This window comes from Lepidochelys olivacea (genome assembly GCF_965140295.1).
Source record: "Lepidochelys olivacea isolate rLepOli2 genome assembly, chromosome: 11".
In the NCBI taxonomy this organism is placed as follows: domain Eukaryota; kingdom Metazoa; phylum Chordata; order Testudines; family Cheloniidae; genus Lepidochelys; species Lepidochelys olivacea.
Window position 1 is genome coordinate 1,816,798 of NC_140421.1, and position 17,656 is coordinate 1,834,453.

General features: G+C 51.4%; 1 protein-coding gene across 2 annotated transcripts in view; it reads left to right on the forward strand.

Moving 5' to 3' along the window:
- The window catches only part of CFAP65 (cilia and flagella associated protein 65), a gene marked incomplete at its 5' end in the record, with an annotated part of 51,784 nt that overhangs the window by 31,573 nt on the left and 2,555 nt on the right, over nucleotides 1-17,656 (forward strand). For both annotated transcript variants that reach the window (XM_084643508.1, XM_084643507.1), the window contains 10 exons: nucleotides 5,535-5,645; nucleotides 6,513-6,704; nucleotides 7,627-7,785; nucleotides 11,038-11,181; nucleotides 11,640-11,756; nucleotides 12,362-12,499; nucleotides 13,026-13,091; nucleotides 14,630-14,844; nucleotides 16,463-16,609; nucleotides 17,315-17,638. In XM_084643508.1, the coding sequence (XP_084499634.1) occupies nucleotides 5,535-5,645; nucleotides 6,513-6,704; nucleotides 7,627-7,785; nucleotides 11,038-11,181; nucleotides 11,640-11,756; nucleotides 12,362-12,499; nucleotides 13,026-13,091; nucleotides 14,630-14,844; nucleotides 16,463-16,609; nucleotides 17,315-17,638 (1,613 nt within the window). The remainder of the gene's footprint in view (nucleotides 1-5,534; nucleotides 5,646-6,512; nucleotides 6,705-7,626; nucleotides 7,786-11,037; nucleotides 11,182-11,639; nucleotides 11,757-12,361; nucleotides 12,500-13,025; nucleotides 13,092-14,629; nucleotides 14,845-16,462; nucleotides 16,610-17,314; nucleotides 17,639-17,656) is intronic.

Here is a 17,656-nt window from a genome sequence, read left to right on the forward strand (position 1 = left end):
TTTAAAATATGGACCCTCTTTGCCATGTCATTGCACTGGGAGCTCACGTTCAGCTGCTTACCCACTCTGACCCCTAAACCCTTTTCAGCGTCCCTGCTTTCCAGTCCCCCATTCTGTAGGTGTGGCCTGAAGTCCTTGTTCCTGGATGTGTGACCTTGCAGTTGGCTGTAATGAAATGCAGTTTGTTTGAATGAGCTCAGCTCATCAAGTGATCCAGCTCGCTCTGTAGGACAGCCCTCCCTCATTACTACCATTCCGCCAACATTTGTGTCATCTGCAAATTTTATCAGCAGCAATTTTATATTTACATCCCGATCGTGGATGAAAATGTTGAATAGCATCAAGCCTAGAACTGCTCCCTGTTGGACCCCATAGAAATGCCCTATTCGACAAGGGTTCCCCCCGATGGCTATTTTTGGAGATCTGTGAGTTAGTCAGTTCTCAATACATTTAAAATGTGCTTTGTTGAACAAGACCAATTTTCCATAAGCCACGTTGACTGGCATTAATTAAGTTCCTATCCTTTATCAGTTGAACCCTGTAGAGTGGGCTACAAATGTCAGCTCCATGGCAAAATTCCTGCATGGGTGCCAGCGTCCTGCCACCTGAACCCCACTGGCGTTCTCCTTGGAGGGGGTCTGGGATTCTGCCCTGAGGATTGTTACATGGTACAGCCGGTGCAGAGGAGCCCCATCCTTCCACGGCTCCACTGGCTCCACACTCATTTCAGGAGCCAGCTCAGAACAGCCTTCCTGGTTTTTCAATCTTCCACACACTTGCCCACCCTGCAGTATCTCATGGACCTTGCTTCTCTACTTGCTTCCAGACTCCCTTTCCTAGTCTCACACTGGCTGGTTCTCTGCCGCTCCACACAATTGGTGCAAGAGTCTTCACCTCTGCAGTTCATGCCCTCTCTCTGGTATATTTACCCTCCCTTCATCACTCCTCCTCATCAACACCGTCTCACTTCAAATCCCTCTGAGCTCCAGCGTGTGATCGTCAGGATCTCCCACAGCTTCTGAGGTGTGAAGGCAGCTATTCCTTCAGTGCCGGCAGGTGGTGCATTTTGTCCTGCCTGTACAAAGGTGGGGACAGCAGCCCACGTGCCTTCATCTGTCAGTTCTTTTCTCCGCAACCGTGAGTGAGGAGCTGCCACTTGTTCTCCCTGCCTTGCAGATCACTAAAACAGCTAAGAGCTGCTCCTGTTTTGCCTTTTTCCCTGAGGGTTTCCTTGGGATTGGAACTAATTTCTCTTTCTCAGTTAGAGCCAAAGTCACCTTGTGCTCTTCTGGGCACGGCTCAGACCTCCGTGAGCCTTCCTGTCTGTCTCTGAAGTTTCCTCGGAGAGCTTTGTGTTCACATTGTGTTTTATTTTCCGTTCCTTTCTTTCAGGGCTGTCGTCAGCTGGAAATCCAGCCCATTGAACAAGTTGTTCAAACAGTGGCTTAACTGTACCTGCCCCTGAAGCCCTTGGATGGGCTCCCTGTGTGATGCCGGCTTGGCACACTCCAGAGAGGGGCCGACAGCTTTCTGCCAGCCAGCCAGGAAGGGATTAGGCCTAGAGCTCCAGAGGACAGTGGGGCACATGGCCCTGACTTGCCCGGTAGAGACTCTAGTGGCTTAAGACCAGTGGCCACCACCCTGCCCCAGACCGAGGTGCAGAGGAGAGTGAGAATGGAACGATGCTGAAGGAGTCTTGGAGAGAGCTCAGTGCTGTAGGAGCGGCCGCAGCCACTACACAGAGAGCTGCGCTGGCCCCCGTGCTCAGGGAGTCCTGGACCAGTGGAGGGGCAGATGCAGCATCTGTGCACTGAAGGGAACACCACCCTCCCGTGCACTCACAGGCTACGGTGCACCCGTGTGTCAAGGGTGCTGATATGCTGCATCAGAAAGGAGCTGCCCGTCCCCCACACTTTCCCTCTCCTGCACTGATATATTGTGGGGAGAGAGAGAAGGGAAGAGAGAGAAAAGGGAGAGGTATTGAGGAAACCCTTCTGCATGCCCCCCCGCCCATGGCACATGGAGGATGCTAGACAGGAGCTGAAGCATGATATAGAACCATAGAATCGCAGGACTGGAAGGGACCTTGAGAGGCCGTCTAGTCCAGTCCCCTGCACTCATGGCAGGACTAAGTCTTATCTCTAGACCGTCCCTGACAGGGGTGTGTCTAACCTGCTCTTAACAATCTCCAGTGATGGAGATTCCACATCCTCCCTGGGCAATTTATTCCCGTGCTTCACCACCCTGACAGGATGTTTTTCCTAATGTCCGACCTAAACCTCCCTTGCTGCAATTGAAGCCCATTGCTGCTTGTCCTATCCACCACCATGTTGCGCAATGGACACTTGACAAATTCCCGTATTTAGTGACAGACACTGTGGGGGGGTTATGTCAATCAGTCATTCAACGTTTCTTTCAAAATTACCACAGACCTCAAAATTTTTACCATGGACACGTTGCTGACCCCTGTTCAGAGGTTAAGGAGAACAATTTTTGACCCTGCTCCTTGTAATAGCCTGTTATGTACTTGAAACTGTTCTCACGTCCCCTCTCAGTCTTCTCCAGACTAAACAAACCCAATTTTTTCAATCTTCCCTCATAGGTCATGTTTTTTAGACCGTTAATCATTTTTGTTGCTCTTCTCTGGACTTTCTCCAATTTTTCCCATCTATCCTGAATGTGGCACCCAGAACTGAACACAATACTCCAGCTGAGGCCTAATCAGCATGGAGTAGAGCGGAACAATTACTTCTTGTGTATTGCTTACCACACTCCTGCTAATATGGCTCCTTCCCCTCAAGAGGAGCAGGAATGGTGCAGAAGATTGCTCCTTGCCTGCACTCATAGGAAAGAAGGGGAACAGAGACATGCCTGGGAATTCATTGAGGCTTGGAGCCATTTGGAGAATCCATCGTAGCCTCAAGGGAAACAGCTGCTTTAGTGTTTGTCCCAAGAACTGGACCCGGGATATCTCAGATGGCATCAGTAAGCAGCTCTGGGGTGAGGGTCGTTGCCGTCTGTGTGCTTCCAGACTGGAGAGCAGACTGCCTGCAGGCCGGGGTCTGTATGATGATGTTGGGGATTGGTCCTGCTTTTGAGCAGGGGGTTGGACTAGATGACCTCCTGAGGTCCCTTCCAACCCTGTTATTCTATGATTCTATGATTCTATGTTAGGGGCATGTGGGCCAACCCAAGGCATGGATTTTCTTTGTCCATCTTTGAGCCCTAAGCACAGCTTGGTGCTGATCATTAGCAAGCCAGCCCAGAAAGGATCAAGATGATGGATCTGTTCCCACCTCTCTCTCCCTCCCCTGGCACTGCCTTTCTTCATAAGTGACCTTTTCCATCTGGAGTCTGGTCTCTTATGGGGCCTTCACTCCCTCCCCTCCCACTGGGGTGCAGGCTAATGGTCGAAAGTGACTTGTTCTGGCTTTGAGGTGACTCTAGGTTTGTGGGGGTGTTGAAGGAAACCACATTGATTTCCTGCAGGAAACTTTTTGCAGGAGCAAATTCCCAGCTCTGGGAACCTGCATGCCCCACTCTTCCAGAGAGGTGGTAGCTTTTGGCATGGGAAACCCTTTGCTTGGCCAGTCTCCATTATCCAAGGCACTGCAGCTCTGACTTCACTGTCAGAGCACAGCGGTGGAGTAGGAAAGTAGGCTGGACAGAATTTGCTGCCATCAGCGGCTTTGAAAGGAAGCCGACTGCAGGCTGTAGATGCTGAGAGAGTCTGAGCCATAGAGCCTGGTTCCCAGAGCGCAGATTAGAGCAGGGGCTTGATCACTTCCACTGAAGGGCAAGATCTTTGGGGGATCCCCACTGGCATGTGGAATCCACGGGATGGACCCCTAAATGCTTCAAGCTTTCAAAAGCTTATTAACTGGTCATTGCATATAGTTACCTGGAGCTGGCATTCTCTGAGCAACCCTGCTCCCTGCGTGGGTGTCCGTCTCTGGGCTCTGCATGCTTAGACAGACAGTGATCATCACGGGCAGACTTCCAGTGCTAACAGAGTCCATCAGTATTGGTCTCAGCCAGGATTGAAAGTATTGATCTCAGCAAGCCTGAGCCTTTTGATCTCTTTCTCTAAGTTCCATCCTGCTACTTTGATTGTCAGTTGTATGGAGACAACCGCCTGTAAGTAACATCCCCTGTGTCCAGGGGAACAGGTGTTTCACCTTGGGGATCAGAGTCCTGTGAAAGCAGGGCCCGCTGGATAAAGCCAGCAGGCCTGGCTCCCTGAGTCAAGCTCAGGAAATGGAATCTTCCACTCTCATCGGAGTGCCGGGTTTGGGGACTATCTCATGCCCAGGCACTCTTGCTTGTCTGTCTCGATTGTGAATTGTCTGGAGCAGGAACTGTCTTCCCTTGTATTTGTGCAGAGCCTGGCACAATGGAGCCCTGATCCTTGGGGCGCTAAGTATTTGTACGGTGCTCTGAGATGATAAATACTGATATCGTGCCTTGGGAATCCGTTAGTGCCTATTCTCTTCTTGTGTCAGGCTCAGCTTCCTGATCAGGGTGAGGAGGTACTTTAGAGGCACCACCAGCCTCTTGTCTACTCGGCTCTTGTTTAACTACAGAACTACATCAGCATCTCCCGTGGGTTTCTGAGAACCCAGGAATTCTGTGGGTCATCGCAGCTCCTGTCTCCCCCTTGCTTTAGTAGCTCTCCCACCTGGGCTCTTAAAAAAGTTTCACAAAAAAATTGGGTAGAAACTCATAAATGTTCCTGTCCACGGAAATCTTTAGTAAAAGGCGAAAGATTTATACGATTGGAAGAGAAACCGGCTCCACCATTTCGCTGTGGAGTTCTGAGGCCTCCAAGCTTCTTGTGAACCCTGCCTACTCCCTGTCCAACAGCTGTATCTGGGGCTTCCTCGGCAGTCTCCACCTCAACGCTGCAGTCACGCTCTAGATCAAACAGCTCTGGGTTTCTCCGATGCACTCCAACGGGAAATTATAGCCTGCAGTTCCCTGCCCCGTGTGGCTCGAGGTCTGCCTTCTCAGGGGCTTCATAGAGTTGGTGAGGGGAGGACATCCAGCCTCTGAGGTTCCTTTCTGCTGCATTGCAGAGGGGACACTGTTGATAACTCCACTGGTTTGCCACTTCACATTTATGCTTGTTAGTTCCTGTGGCAGCTTCTAGGCTCCCCCGCGTTAGAGAGCTCCCTGGAATGGGTCACTGTCCAAGCGTGAGGGCCTGTGACTGAGAATTGGAGGAAGGGAATCACTTACAGCTCTTCCCTGATAAGGCTGGTACCATCTCCTGGTATAGGGGATAAAGCGCCAAAGCTCTGTCTCACAGCTGTCGGGCTGGGAGTGTGCACCTATGGGGCGGGGGTGGGGATTGGTGCAATTCAAACCTTCCGAGAGGAAGACTGTACAGGTCAGTAATATTTACCTTCCTTGCTTATGCCTCTTAGCTCCTATCTGCCTCTCCTGTTATTACTGATTTAGTTCTGTAACTGTGATAGCATGATGCTTTCTTCCTGGAGAGAATTACTGGTTCTTTTCCCTGGCCTGCACTGTAGTTGAATTTCATTGGCGTGACGGTGGAACGGGAGCAGCGGTACGTTCATTTTACCTCCACTAAGCATCTGTTCACCCCCATCGCCATCGGCAGCTCCAGCCCGCCCAAACAGGTGAGCGGCCATGACTCTTAGCTACCAGCAGGCAGAGCAAAATAGCTAGAATGCCGGCCTGTGCTGGGGAGGGAAGGAAGCAACGGCACTTGTTAGGCTGTGGAATAGCCTCTCAAGGGAAGTAAAAAGAAAAGGAGGACTTGTGGCACCTTAGAGACTAACCAATTTATTAGAGCATAAGCTTTCGTGAGCTACAGCTCACTTCCTCAGATGCATATCGTGGAAACTGCAGCAGGCTTGCAGTTTCCACGATATGCATCTGAGGAAGTGAGCTGTAGCTCACGAAAGCTTATGCTCTAATAAATTGGTTAGTCTCTAAGGTGCCACAAGTCCTCCTTTTCTTTTTGCGAATACAGACTAACACGGCTGTTACTCTGAAACCTGTCAAGGGAAGTAGTGAGGCCCCATCACATGGTGGTTTGAGACTGGAACTAGCCCAAGCCCTGGAGATGGGCGGTAGGGCCTGTTCTGCACTGGGGAGGCGGGCGGGAGGTCACCATCTCTGAACTCTGGTTCCCATCTCCAAAGATCTGACTGGACTGATTGTCCCATAAGATGCTAGCATATATTGTTGATTCCTGCAGCCTGCTGCCACTGGACCTGAGTAAAACTGCGTTCGGTGGGCAGTGTGTGGGAGGAGCTGTAGCAGAAAGAGTGTATGTAGATGTGGTGATAGATGTTGGCTTTGTATGGTCACCTACCAGACCCTTTGTTATAAATTCTGGCGTTATGGGGTCTCCTCCGTCTGAACCTCTGTTCTATTAAATGCCCTGACTTATGAACTTCATTAATCCTCATCTCAGGCCTGAGGGCTGTTGCTAACTAGTTTAACTGCAGCGTGGTACAGTGAACTTCTGTTACCTGCAGATCTATGAGCTGTACAACGGGGGCTCCATGGCTGTGGCTTATGAGGTTCAGCTGGACTCTGTGATGAAAATCCAGGAGGAGAATTTCCAGCACCCCGTGTTTGTCTGTTTGAATCCCAGGGGGGAGATCCCTCCCGGCATGACACGCCACATTGAGTGGGTCTTCTCACCACTGGAAGCCAGAACATACTCGGTAAGATGCTCCTCAGTATAAACGAGTGATTGTGTAAAGTGCTTTCCCTGGGGCGGCTGAAGAGGCCAAGATCCTGCAGCCCTCTCTGTTCACATCAGAAATTGGCTTGGTAGGATTTAAATCATTTGTCCTCGCGAAACATTGATTTCACCTGGCACGCTGACACTGTCAAAAAAAAGTCTGTTGGTTACAGTGGGCAAGCACAGCCCCTGCTGGACTTAGCGCCTGCAGGGGCCCGGTGTCACTCCTGGGTCTGATACTCCTCAGCTGCCCTCTGCAGCCCTGTTGCCATGACCCTGCTCACGCACTCGCTGCTGGGAGTGCGGGGCCATCCCCTGGCAGGAGCCATTCAACAATGGGTGGTGTGCCCCACAGCTGGGGTCTTGTCCTCCTCCTTGTGCCCCTGGCCAGGGGTCTCTGCTCTACCTCGCCAGAATCTTAGCTTTCTCTGCACCTTGTGCTTGCAGGGATCTAGTATCACTGGCCCCCTGTAATGCCACCATGAAACTGGGGGGCGAGGAATCAGGATGAGAACAGAGAGAGCCTAAATACTAGAGACTTTGGGTCTGCGTGGTTTAAAGGGGCCTTGGTGCAAAGGAGAATCAGGCTCTTGAAGTTGCAACACATCCAAAACTGGCTATAGGATCAGACTGGGAAGTCTTTCAAAGGTAGTTACTCCAAAGAGGTGTCTGTTGTACAGTGCTGTTACGTAACCCACATACCCAGCAGGCAGCTAGTGTCCCTGCACTTAGTGGGTCTCGGGGGGACTTGGCTAGTCAGTGTCTCTAAGAATCCCACTGCACAGGTCACTTATTCCAAACGAGGAGGCTGTAGTCCAGCTTCATTAGCATAGACATTGCTTTGTAAGGGGGTCCCTCAAAATGCAGCCCTGAATTTATCCCGGTTGCCCTTTCTGTGGCAGGTGGATGTTCCCATCCACATCTTGGAGGGAGATTCGGCTCTGATCACCTTCCAGGGAATAGGCTACGATCCAAATATTATGGGACAGACTGCCCAGTTCGACCAAGTCTTGTCTCCTTCAGTGACTCCAGGTTCTTCAAAACTAACAGTGCCCGGGCAGGTAAGCACCAGGTGTGATGTTACCATAGCCACAGCATGGCAAGGGCAATCATTCCAGAAGTGCATGAAAAGGTCTGAAATTGGTGGGTGGCCTCTTTTCTAGAGGCTCTGATTGCATGGGGAGCGCCTTGGCCTGATATTGGAAAAGCCAGATTCCTGCCCATGGTAGCTGTTGTCCTGAAAGACGATTTACTCGCAATTCCATCTCCACTGGAACCAGAATCAAGATGGTTGTTGGGGTGTTGTCATGTGACCATCGCATTATTAAAGATTAAAGCTAGCTAACGGTAACCTTTAGTGAGTACGGCAGCTTTTCCGTGGTCATTTATTCATTAAAAGAAAGCTATGCTCCTTTCGTTCCTGGGCCAGGCTCGCACATCCATGTGCTAACAGCAGTACACTAGGCATCACTTGATCCAGACACAGACAGCAGGGTTGCTAATTAAACAGGCAACTAACAACTTGTTCACAGTGAAAAGTGTCGTGAGACTTGGTTGCGGGCTGCCTGGCCCAGCTGAGAGCTGGCCTGCCAGAGCCCGGATCCAGTGGTGTAACACAAGTTCAGAGGATTCAATGTGATCACTTACGGTGGAGATGCTCTAAGCTGGCGGGAGAGAGCTCTCCGGTTGGCTTATTAATGCTGCTTCGGCAAGAGGCAACAGCTCTGTCAGCAGGAGAAGCTCTTTTGCTGAGAGAGCTCTGTCTACACTGGCATTTAGGTCACATTGCTCAGGGGGTGGATTATTTACATCACACAGGGGTGTGAAAGTTAGACAGATATAACCTGTAATGTAGACAAGGTCTTAGTAAGAGCTGAGCAGACTTCCTGTAAGGAAGATGACAGGTTTCAGAGTAGCCGCCGTGTTAGTCTGTATCCGTAAAAAGAAAAGGAGGACTTGTGGCACCTTAGAGACTAGCAGATTTATTTGAGCATAAGCTTTCGTGAGCTACAGCTAACTTCATCGGATGCATACAGTGGAAAATATAGTGGGGAGATTTTATAGACACAGAGAACATGAAACAATGGGTGTTACCATACAGACTGTAACAAGACTGACCAAGAAAGGTGAGATATTACTAGCAGGAGAGTGGGGGGCGGGGGAGGAACCTTTTGTAGTGATAATCAAGATGGAAAGGAATGCATCCGATGAAGTGAGCTGTAGCTCATGAAAGCTTATGCTCAAATAAATTGGTTAGTCTCTAAGGTGCCACAAGTCCTCCTTTTCTTTTTGCGAATACAGACTAACACGGCTGCTACTCTGAAACCAATCAAGATGGGCCATTTCCAGCACTTTACAAGAACAGTAAGAGGGGAAATAAACAAGGGGCAATAGTTTTACTTTGTGTAATGACACATCCGCTCACAGTCTCTATTCAAGCCTACGTTAATTGTATCCAGTTTGCAAATTAATTCCAATTCAGCAGTCTCTCATTGGAGTCTGTTTTTGAAGTTTTTTTGTTGAAGAATTGCCACTTTTAGGTCTGTAATCGAGTGACCAAAGAGATTGAAGTGTTCTCCGACTGGTTTTTGAATATTATAATTCTTGACATCTGATCTGTGTCCATTTATTCTTTTACGTAGAGACTGTTTGGTTTGGCCAGTGTACATGGCAGAGGGGCATTGCTGGCACATGATGGCATATATCACATTGGTGGATGTGCAGGTGAACGAGCCTCTGATAGTGTGGCTGATGTGATTAGGCCCTGGGATGGTGTCCCCTGAATAGATATGTGGACACAGTTGTCAACGGGCTTTGTTGCAAGGATAGGTTCCTGGGTTAGTGGTTCTGTTGTGTGGTGTGTGGTTGCTGGAAGTATTTGCTTCAGGTTGGGGGGCTGTCTGTAAGCAAAGACTGGCCTGTCTCCCAAGATCTCTGAGAGTGATGGGTCGTCCTTCAGGATAGGTTGTAGATCCTTGATGATGCACTGGAGAGATTTTAGTTGGGGGCTGAAGGTGACGGCTAGTGGCATTCTGTTATTTTCTTTGTTGGGCCTGTCCTATCGTAGGTAACTTCTGGGTACTCTTCTGGCTCTGTCAGTCTGTTTCTTCACTTCCGCAGGTGGGTATTGTACTTGTAAGAATGCTTGATAGAGATCTTCAACAAAAAAACTTCAAAAACAGACTCCAACGAGAGACTGCTGAATTGGAATTAATTTGCAAACTGGATACAATTAACTTAGGCTTGAATAGAGACTGGGAGTGGATGTGTCATTACACAAAGTAAAACTATTACCCCTTGTTTATTTCCCCTCCTACTGTTCTTGTAAAGTGCTGGAAATGGCCCACCTTGATTATCACTACAAAAGGTTCCATCCCCCCGCACTTCCGCTGGTAATAGCTCACCTTTCCTGATCACTCTCGTTACAGTGTGTGTGGTAACACCCATTGTTTCATGTTCTCTGTGTATATAAAATCTCCCCACTGTATTTTCCACTGAATGCATCCGATGAAGTGAGCTGTAGCTCATGAAAGCTTATGCTCTAATAAAGTTGTTAGTCTCTAAGGTGCCACAAGTACTCCTTTTTTTTTTTTTTTTTGTAAGGAAGATCGCACTCTTGTGGAAAGCCAACAGGACAATTTACAACGTGCTCTAGAATGCCATGCATATCAGTGTCCCTAGGGGGTTCTGAAATTTGTAATCCGAAGCTTGTTAAACTTCTCTAACTCTTCAGTGTAATTAATTAGTGTTTGCAGCACCTTGCACCAGGCTGAGTTATGGAATACTTACCTGGAACTCGCAGTCCGGTCAGTGGGGATTTTGTCCAAGTCAGGACCCCAGGGTTTGCCCGCTATTACTGAGTGGGGGGTCTTCAGAACTTGCCAAAAGAGCAGCTGCTCTGATTGGAGACTCTGGCTTAGCTGCAGCTCTTGTGCTCCAGGGATGTCTCTTGCCTAACCCAGCTGCAGCATGACATCCTCCATGTCGTTACACTGCACGGCCTGGAACCTCCTGCTGCTGGAAAGGGTTGCCACCTTGCCGAAAAGAGACAGCTTTTGTAACCTGGGCAGGGCAGTGCCCCGGTTTGCGAACCCCACCTTGGAGGACAGGAATGGCCCTAGAACCAGGCAGTAATTGTCTTGTTGGAACAGTATGTCCAGCATTATATAAATGACTAGTGTATCTGGTGCTAGCCAAACGTGACCCATCGATTGCTGGACATCAGACAGATACAGGGTAGAGCTGTGCTCATCTCTCTGGAACGTGCACCCATCTTCTCTGGCTGAAGTTCCTGCCTGGTTTCTCTTTTCCAGACAGCCTTCTTATCCCAGCACAGGATTTGCCTTGGAAACATCCCAGTCTACAGCAAGTCCAGCCGGCTCGTCTTTCTCAACAATGCCTCTGAGAGCGAGGCAGTCATCTTTGCCTGGCACGTCGGCACTTCTAGCGCCAGTGAGGTAAGTTCTGCTTTCAGCTCTGCCACGCTGGGCCGTGAAAGGGCCCTGCTCTCTGATTGCATCAGAACAAGGGGAGAGCGGGCAGTCTGATGGAGGTGGCATGTACATTAGCACATGGGGGAAGAAGGGTACTTAGAAACCTGAAGGAGCTGACTGGGGATTTGGGCAAAGCAGCAGAGCTCAGAGGAAGACAGGGAATGGGAGGTCTGGAGACTGGACTTGAGTGGATTCTAGCTGCGCAGAATCAGCAGTAGTGCATCACGCCTCCTGTTCGGCAGCCTGGGTCCCCATAACCCTTCCACACCAGTGAAACCTGTGGTAGCTCCGGGATCCCTCCCAGGTCTAGTGATTTCATGTGGAGGGCAGCCTGGGAGAATTCCCGAGGCCTGTGTTACCCAGCCAGTGAGGAGAGACACACCGGACAGAGGTCACTGTAATGAGTCCACACTGTGTCTTAGACACTACAGATCGTACCAGAGATGGGGGTCGTGCAGCCCGGGGACGGTACCCACTGCATCATCACGCTGCAAGCATCTGGAAACCCATGCTTCTACAACGCGGATCTGGTGTGTGAGGTGAGACGTGGGGGTACCTGCCTCTTTCATCGGCTCAGTGATGCTGTCATGTCTCCCTCTAGGGCTGCCCCCAGCAACTAACAGCCTACTGCTGACAACAGAGTTCTTCTTTAGCTCATGGGCTGGAGGTATTTGGGGTTGGTGTTTAGCACTAGGCATTTGGGGTTCGATCCCCACTCGTGATGGAGGTGTGGCTGTGGCTCGTCACACTAAGGTTAACTGTGAGAAATGCTTGTGTAATGAGTAATGTACTGAGCTGGGGCAGTCACTGAATTGGGGCACTTGCTTCTTGTACTGCTAGGAGCAGAATGTGTGATACACCCATGCTGCTAATACTCTCTTGAGTTCTCTTGATATGAGATCGGTCAACCTCTCTGCAGGACTCAGGGCATATCCTCCAAGGTCCTGGAAGGCACGGCAAGGGAAAAGGACCGCGGGTTTGAATGCTGGTTCGCATGACTATTGACGATCATGTATTATGAGCCAGAGAGCATGAACCATACACTGTCCATGGCCTTATGCTGTTGCAGGAAGAATGTGGCATGGGCAGCTCTCTACGCCTTCCTGCTGGCCTTGTTCCTTCTAATCTCGGGTTAGTTTCCTAGGTTGTCATGCAACAGCCACTGGCTAAGTACGAGAAGGTGCTCCAGGAATGGGAGGCTGAGAAGGAACGGCAAACTGTGGAATTCACCATCACCGAGCAGGACCTGGGGGCCGAGAGCAATCTAAAGCAGCATGCCAGAGTAAGGAACAGTTCCTGGGAATTCTCAGCGCCCCAAGGGCACAAGATGCTTCTTTGTGTGTAATTTGTTTTTCCAGCTTCTCAGCTGCAGAGGAGCATCTGGGTTTCAGTGAGGAGCCTTCTCTAAAAATAAACCCCTCTGGGCCGATGACAGGCAAGGGGGTCATGTGACTTTCCCAAGCTTCCTGTGGTCAGTTGCTCCATGGCTACTAAAACCCAAGATGATCTTGGCTCCTTGTCTTTTGTTTTACCCACAAGAATACCTCAGTCCCTTCCGCTGTATGTGTAACACTTGAGAAGGGTTGGCATGTGTGGTAGCTTTGTAAGGAAATCAAAATGATCCTCATCCAGCAAACTCTGAATTTACTAAAGATCATCTGACATTTGGAAGGGAATATCTGATCAGAGCCTGGTGAAGAGCAGAACTGGAGGCTCTGGAAACTGACTAACTGGGAAGTGAGATTGCTCTGTTGCGGTTGGGAGTGGGTAAAACAGAACCTGGTTCTCATTTCCTTTCCTCTGTTTAGAGCTCATCAGACTCCTCTGCAGAAGAAAAACTCACTAAGTCGCCCGCTGTGACCAGACAGTGCAAGGTAAGATGGCTCCATCCCCGGAAGTAGACCGAGCCCAGCAGTGAGATCCTGGGGAATGTGGGGCAAGGAGGCTGGCTTGACAGGGTGCACAGAGCCAGTAAAACGCTTGCTTGAAAGGCTAGACTGCCACGCTGGGAGGAGATGTTCGTACATAGAAGAATTAGGCTGTTTGGCTGTGACTGTTGGCTGCTAGCTTTACAGAAGAGGTGGGTTAAATTAGAAGCAAACATACATTGATGGCTGGAGATAAGATGCTGCTGAGTGAAAGTTTTGGTACCGTGGACAGAGGGTTCTGCCTGTCATGCGGTTCATCGGCAGTGTCTTGGGGTGGCTCTGTGGGGGGCTGTACTAAAGGGCTGTGAGATGAAGGGTGTGACCTTAGAGAGGGTCTCAGGACCCAGGGAGTTCCAAGAGCAGGGACTGTAGGACAGACTGAGACTGAAGATGGCTCTGTGCATCTAGCATGGTGAGTCTCTCGACCTGCCAGAGCCAGCCTGGGGAGTTTCCTGGGCTGAGGGTGGGGCTGGGGAGCTGGGGGCATTCACCATACATCAGACTGGAATGGAAGGGCGGTTGGCTGGGGAAGGGAGATGACTGAGAAGGGATGAGCAGTTTAGGTGGAAGCTGCAGGCTGATTGGAACCTGCTGGCAATGACCCACCTTCCCTGTGTGAAATGTGTAGGGAGATCTCTGCTTACTTGGGCGTCCTTGACAGAAATGTTACTAATTCTCCCTTGTCAGTGGAGAAGCCAGGGCGTGACCATAGAGACTGAATTGCCCTTTCACCTGTGGATCTGACTTCACTGCAGAGTTAACACAAACTCTTCCCTGGGTGTTGCCCCAACCCTTTCCCATCTGTACACAAAACCCTCTCACCTGAGACTGATGATGCTGGGAACTGAGTCTAGCTGGCATGACTGAGAGTATAGGCTTTCACGTGGGCTGGTAGCAGTCCACTCTGGAGTGAAGATGCAGGCTAAATCACTCGAGTGCCGACAGTCTTCCAGTGCCTTCCCACAATTCCACCTGTATCCAGCTGGACAGACAAGTTGTCCCCCAGTTCACTGGGAAAGAATCAGAGGGACTCAGCTTAATGCAGCACAGAGAACTCTGGGGTCTGCCTCCAGAGGTCCAGGCCGCACACATGGGGGTGCGCAGTGACTTGGGCAGGGCTTTGCAGTGCGGCTGCTCACCCCTGGGCTGGACTAACCCAGGCACTCAGACCTGGGCGCCAATCACCCAGGCTAATAATGCCATGAAAGGAGCTGAGGCCCTGGGTCTTAGGCAGTGTAAAGAGGAAGTTGGCCCTGCTGCTAACCTGTTGCAAGGCTGGGTAGAGGGGTCAGTCTCCATTTCATTCCTTTTGGCCTCCGTGTTTTGACGCTTCCTCCTTCTCTGGTCACTGTGTGGATGGTGATGTGAGATCAGGTATCCACACCCAGTTCTGGTCATTTCCTGCACCAGGGCTCAGTGCTGAAGGAGAAGTTAGTGCCAGCAGTAAGCTCAGTAAAAGGCTAATTTTACTTCTTCCCCAACAGACTCTGCCCCCCATTAAAAACCTCCCTGCGCCCAATCCACCTGTCAGCCACAGTCAGAGGAGGCACCTGATGGACAAAGAAGCCAGTAGACTGTGGGCCAAACCAGAGCCTCCCAAGTCCCATCTGCTACACCTCGGAGTGACAGCCAGGTCCCATTCCATGGACGACTTCCTGAGTAACTTCTGCTCCGAGCTCCCCAAATACTTCCTTTGCCGGTAAGAAAAGACAGGCCTCTTGTTTGGAATTACATCTCCACCTGACCCAGAGCTCTTCCTGCTGCGACGCATGCCCGTGTACGTCGACTCAACCCTTGGACTAGAAACATGGCAGCTGTTTCACAGTGCACAGCAATTGCATCGGGACAAGGATGTTTCTCCGTGAGCTGCAGGAGGAATTTAGGGTGGCTGAATCCAGAAACCTGAGTTGAGATCTGGCTTGACACCTGGCTCTTGGGAAGTGAACCCAGGGATCTGTAATGCCACTGTGTCCCTTTACCTCAGCGGTTCTCAAACTGGGGGTTGTGACCCCTCAGGGGATCGTGAGGTTATTACATGGGGGTTGCAAGCTGTCATCCTCCACCTCAAACCCTGCTTCTCTCCAGCATTTATAATGGTGTTAAATATTTAAAAATCTGTGTTTTTAATTTATATGGCGGGATCGCACTCAGAGGCTTGCTGTGTTAAAAGGGTCACTAGGACAAAAGTTTGAGAACCACCAAGTGGCACCTTGTCTTCCCCTCTGCTGCCTCCAGCCCTAGCTCAGAAACCACCAGCTGATTCCCTGCCTCGCCTAGGAAAAACTATCGTCTGATCTGTGCTTGCAGGGCTCTGATGCTGGTGGGGCTCAAGGTGCTCTGCTCATTGTCAGCAGCATTAAATCCCTCAACGCCAAGTGCCTCGGGTTGGAGCTGAGCAAGGGCTGAGCTCACGACTCTCTGCCATCGACGTACATGCACTGTGAGCCCCGCATGCACTGACGCTTGCCTGGGGAGTTGGGAACAGACCGGGAAGGCTCCTGGCAGACACTTGGGGCCTGGGTCCCCTCTCACTGGTCCTGATGTGAATCAGGAGCTGTTCCTCTGGAGGGGCAATTCGGGCCCTTTGGGGGATGGTGATTGAGGGCTTCAATCATAGCTCTCCCGAGTGAGCTGCCAGCACATGTCCGCTCTCCTGCTGGCAGCCTCCCTGCTCACACCTTCCCTGAGTCTTCTGTTGGCCCAGGTAATGCATGTCGGCTGGTGCACAAGGCTGCTGCTTGGAATCGTAGGCAGGGAGCACAGGTCCCTCAGCCAGGTGCTGAGAGCCAGGTTTCAGACTGGCTGCAATTTATTGGCATCCGTAAATCCCTGTGGAACTAGCTGATCTGGTCATTGCATGTGTCAACGGAGGTGGTTGCTGCTTGTCTCAGCAGTGCCTGTGTGTGGCACAGGGGGGCGCTCTTTCAGTCCATTCTCTCACCCAGAGGTGCCTCTCTGCTCCACACTGACACTTCTGTGCCCTCCCTTGTTCCCCTTTGCTTCCAGCTGTTTGCCAGCACTGCAAGCCCTCTAGTCTACAGCATTATCCCTCCGATGGATGCTGCAGGGTCCCACGTCTTTCCAAAGCCCTGTTGTTATGTATCCTCAGAGCTGTGGTAAAAACGATTCTCTCTGCACCAAAACTTACTCGGTGCAAGGTTGGGTGAGCCAGGTGCCCCGCTCCAGCCCCTAGTGATGTGCTTGATGCTACCAACTCTAATTACCTGATCATGTCCTGGTTTCCCTCAGGCCCCCTCCCAAGTTCCAGGCACTGTACTTTGTCTCTGAGGCCCCCTCTGCTTTTTCTTATTTTGAAGGCATCTCAAGGAGATGGTGGGAGACAAGGCTGTGGGCAGGCGGAAGGACGAGGGAGGCGTCAGGACAGACCCTGTTCTTCTGGCGCTGGCTGGCTCTTCCGAACAGGAGATGCAGGTGGTGACTGACCTGCTGGCTGCTGTGATCAGGTACAGGCTCCCCTTTCCTTTCGGAGTCAGTGTCTCCCCGCTGTAATGGGGGCTGGGGGGGCTGGGACGGGGACTGCTGCAGATGGGCCCGATTCTCCGCTCCGTTCTACTGGCCTTCCACTGGCGGGAACGTTGTGTCAGACCAGTGGCGTGGAATGGGAAATTGGGCCTGCGAAAGACAGAAGCGCAGGAGCCCTACCCTGGGGGTTGTGCATTGCCAGCCATGCTAAGCCAGGAGCGCGAGGGCTGACCAGAGGGTGTGCGCGCCCTCGCATGCCCACCAGCTGCTGGGGAGGAGCTGTAATAAATGTCAGTGCCGCTTCTCCTCCTGTGTGGCTCCCAGCTGCTTGCTGGATTCTGGAACTGTCGTTTGTCCTGGCTTCAGAGGCACTGCCAATCCCCCGGCTGTGGCCTTTGCACCCCACCCACCTGCGGAGTGCGAGATCCTGCTGGAGGATGCTACATTACGACTAACTGGCTGTACAGGCTCTGGGCATAGGCACTCAGGGATCGATGCCATCTTCCCCAGGGCTAGCAGGGGGCCAAGTTGGCCACTGACTCAAGTGTGAGCAGCTGGCTTACACTGATCCCTAGGGGTCACTACACTGGCAAGGACATCAGCCTCACGGGCATGCGTCTACTTATGTCAGAGGGGACCATGGCCTGTTATTTCTGATCCCTTTGTTCCTTTCCCTCCCATCGCAGAGGCCTGCTGGAGGACATCCAGTTCCACCAGGCGGTGAGCAGGAGCCTGGATGAGCCCCTGCCTTATTTCCAGCAGGTCAGGGCTGCAGGATCAGCAAAGCACCAGGACAGGAAGCAGAGCCTGGGCGGCTCCTCCAGAGCGTCTCCTTCCCCAGCCCCTTGTGCGAAGGACAAGCCGGGAGAGGAGGAGGAGGGGGAGAGACAGGAAGAATGTGAGATGAGCCTGGTCACCTCTCCCAGGGCGGCTGGGGAGGAGCCTCCAGATAGCTTGCGTGACATCCTTCAGCAGGAACAGCTACGGGAGGAGAAGGAGACAATCACCAGGTGAGGAGGAGGCCCGCC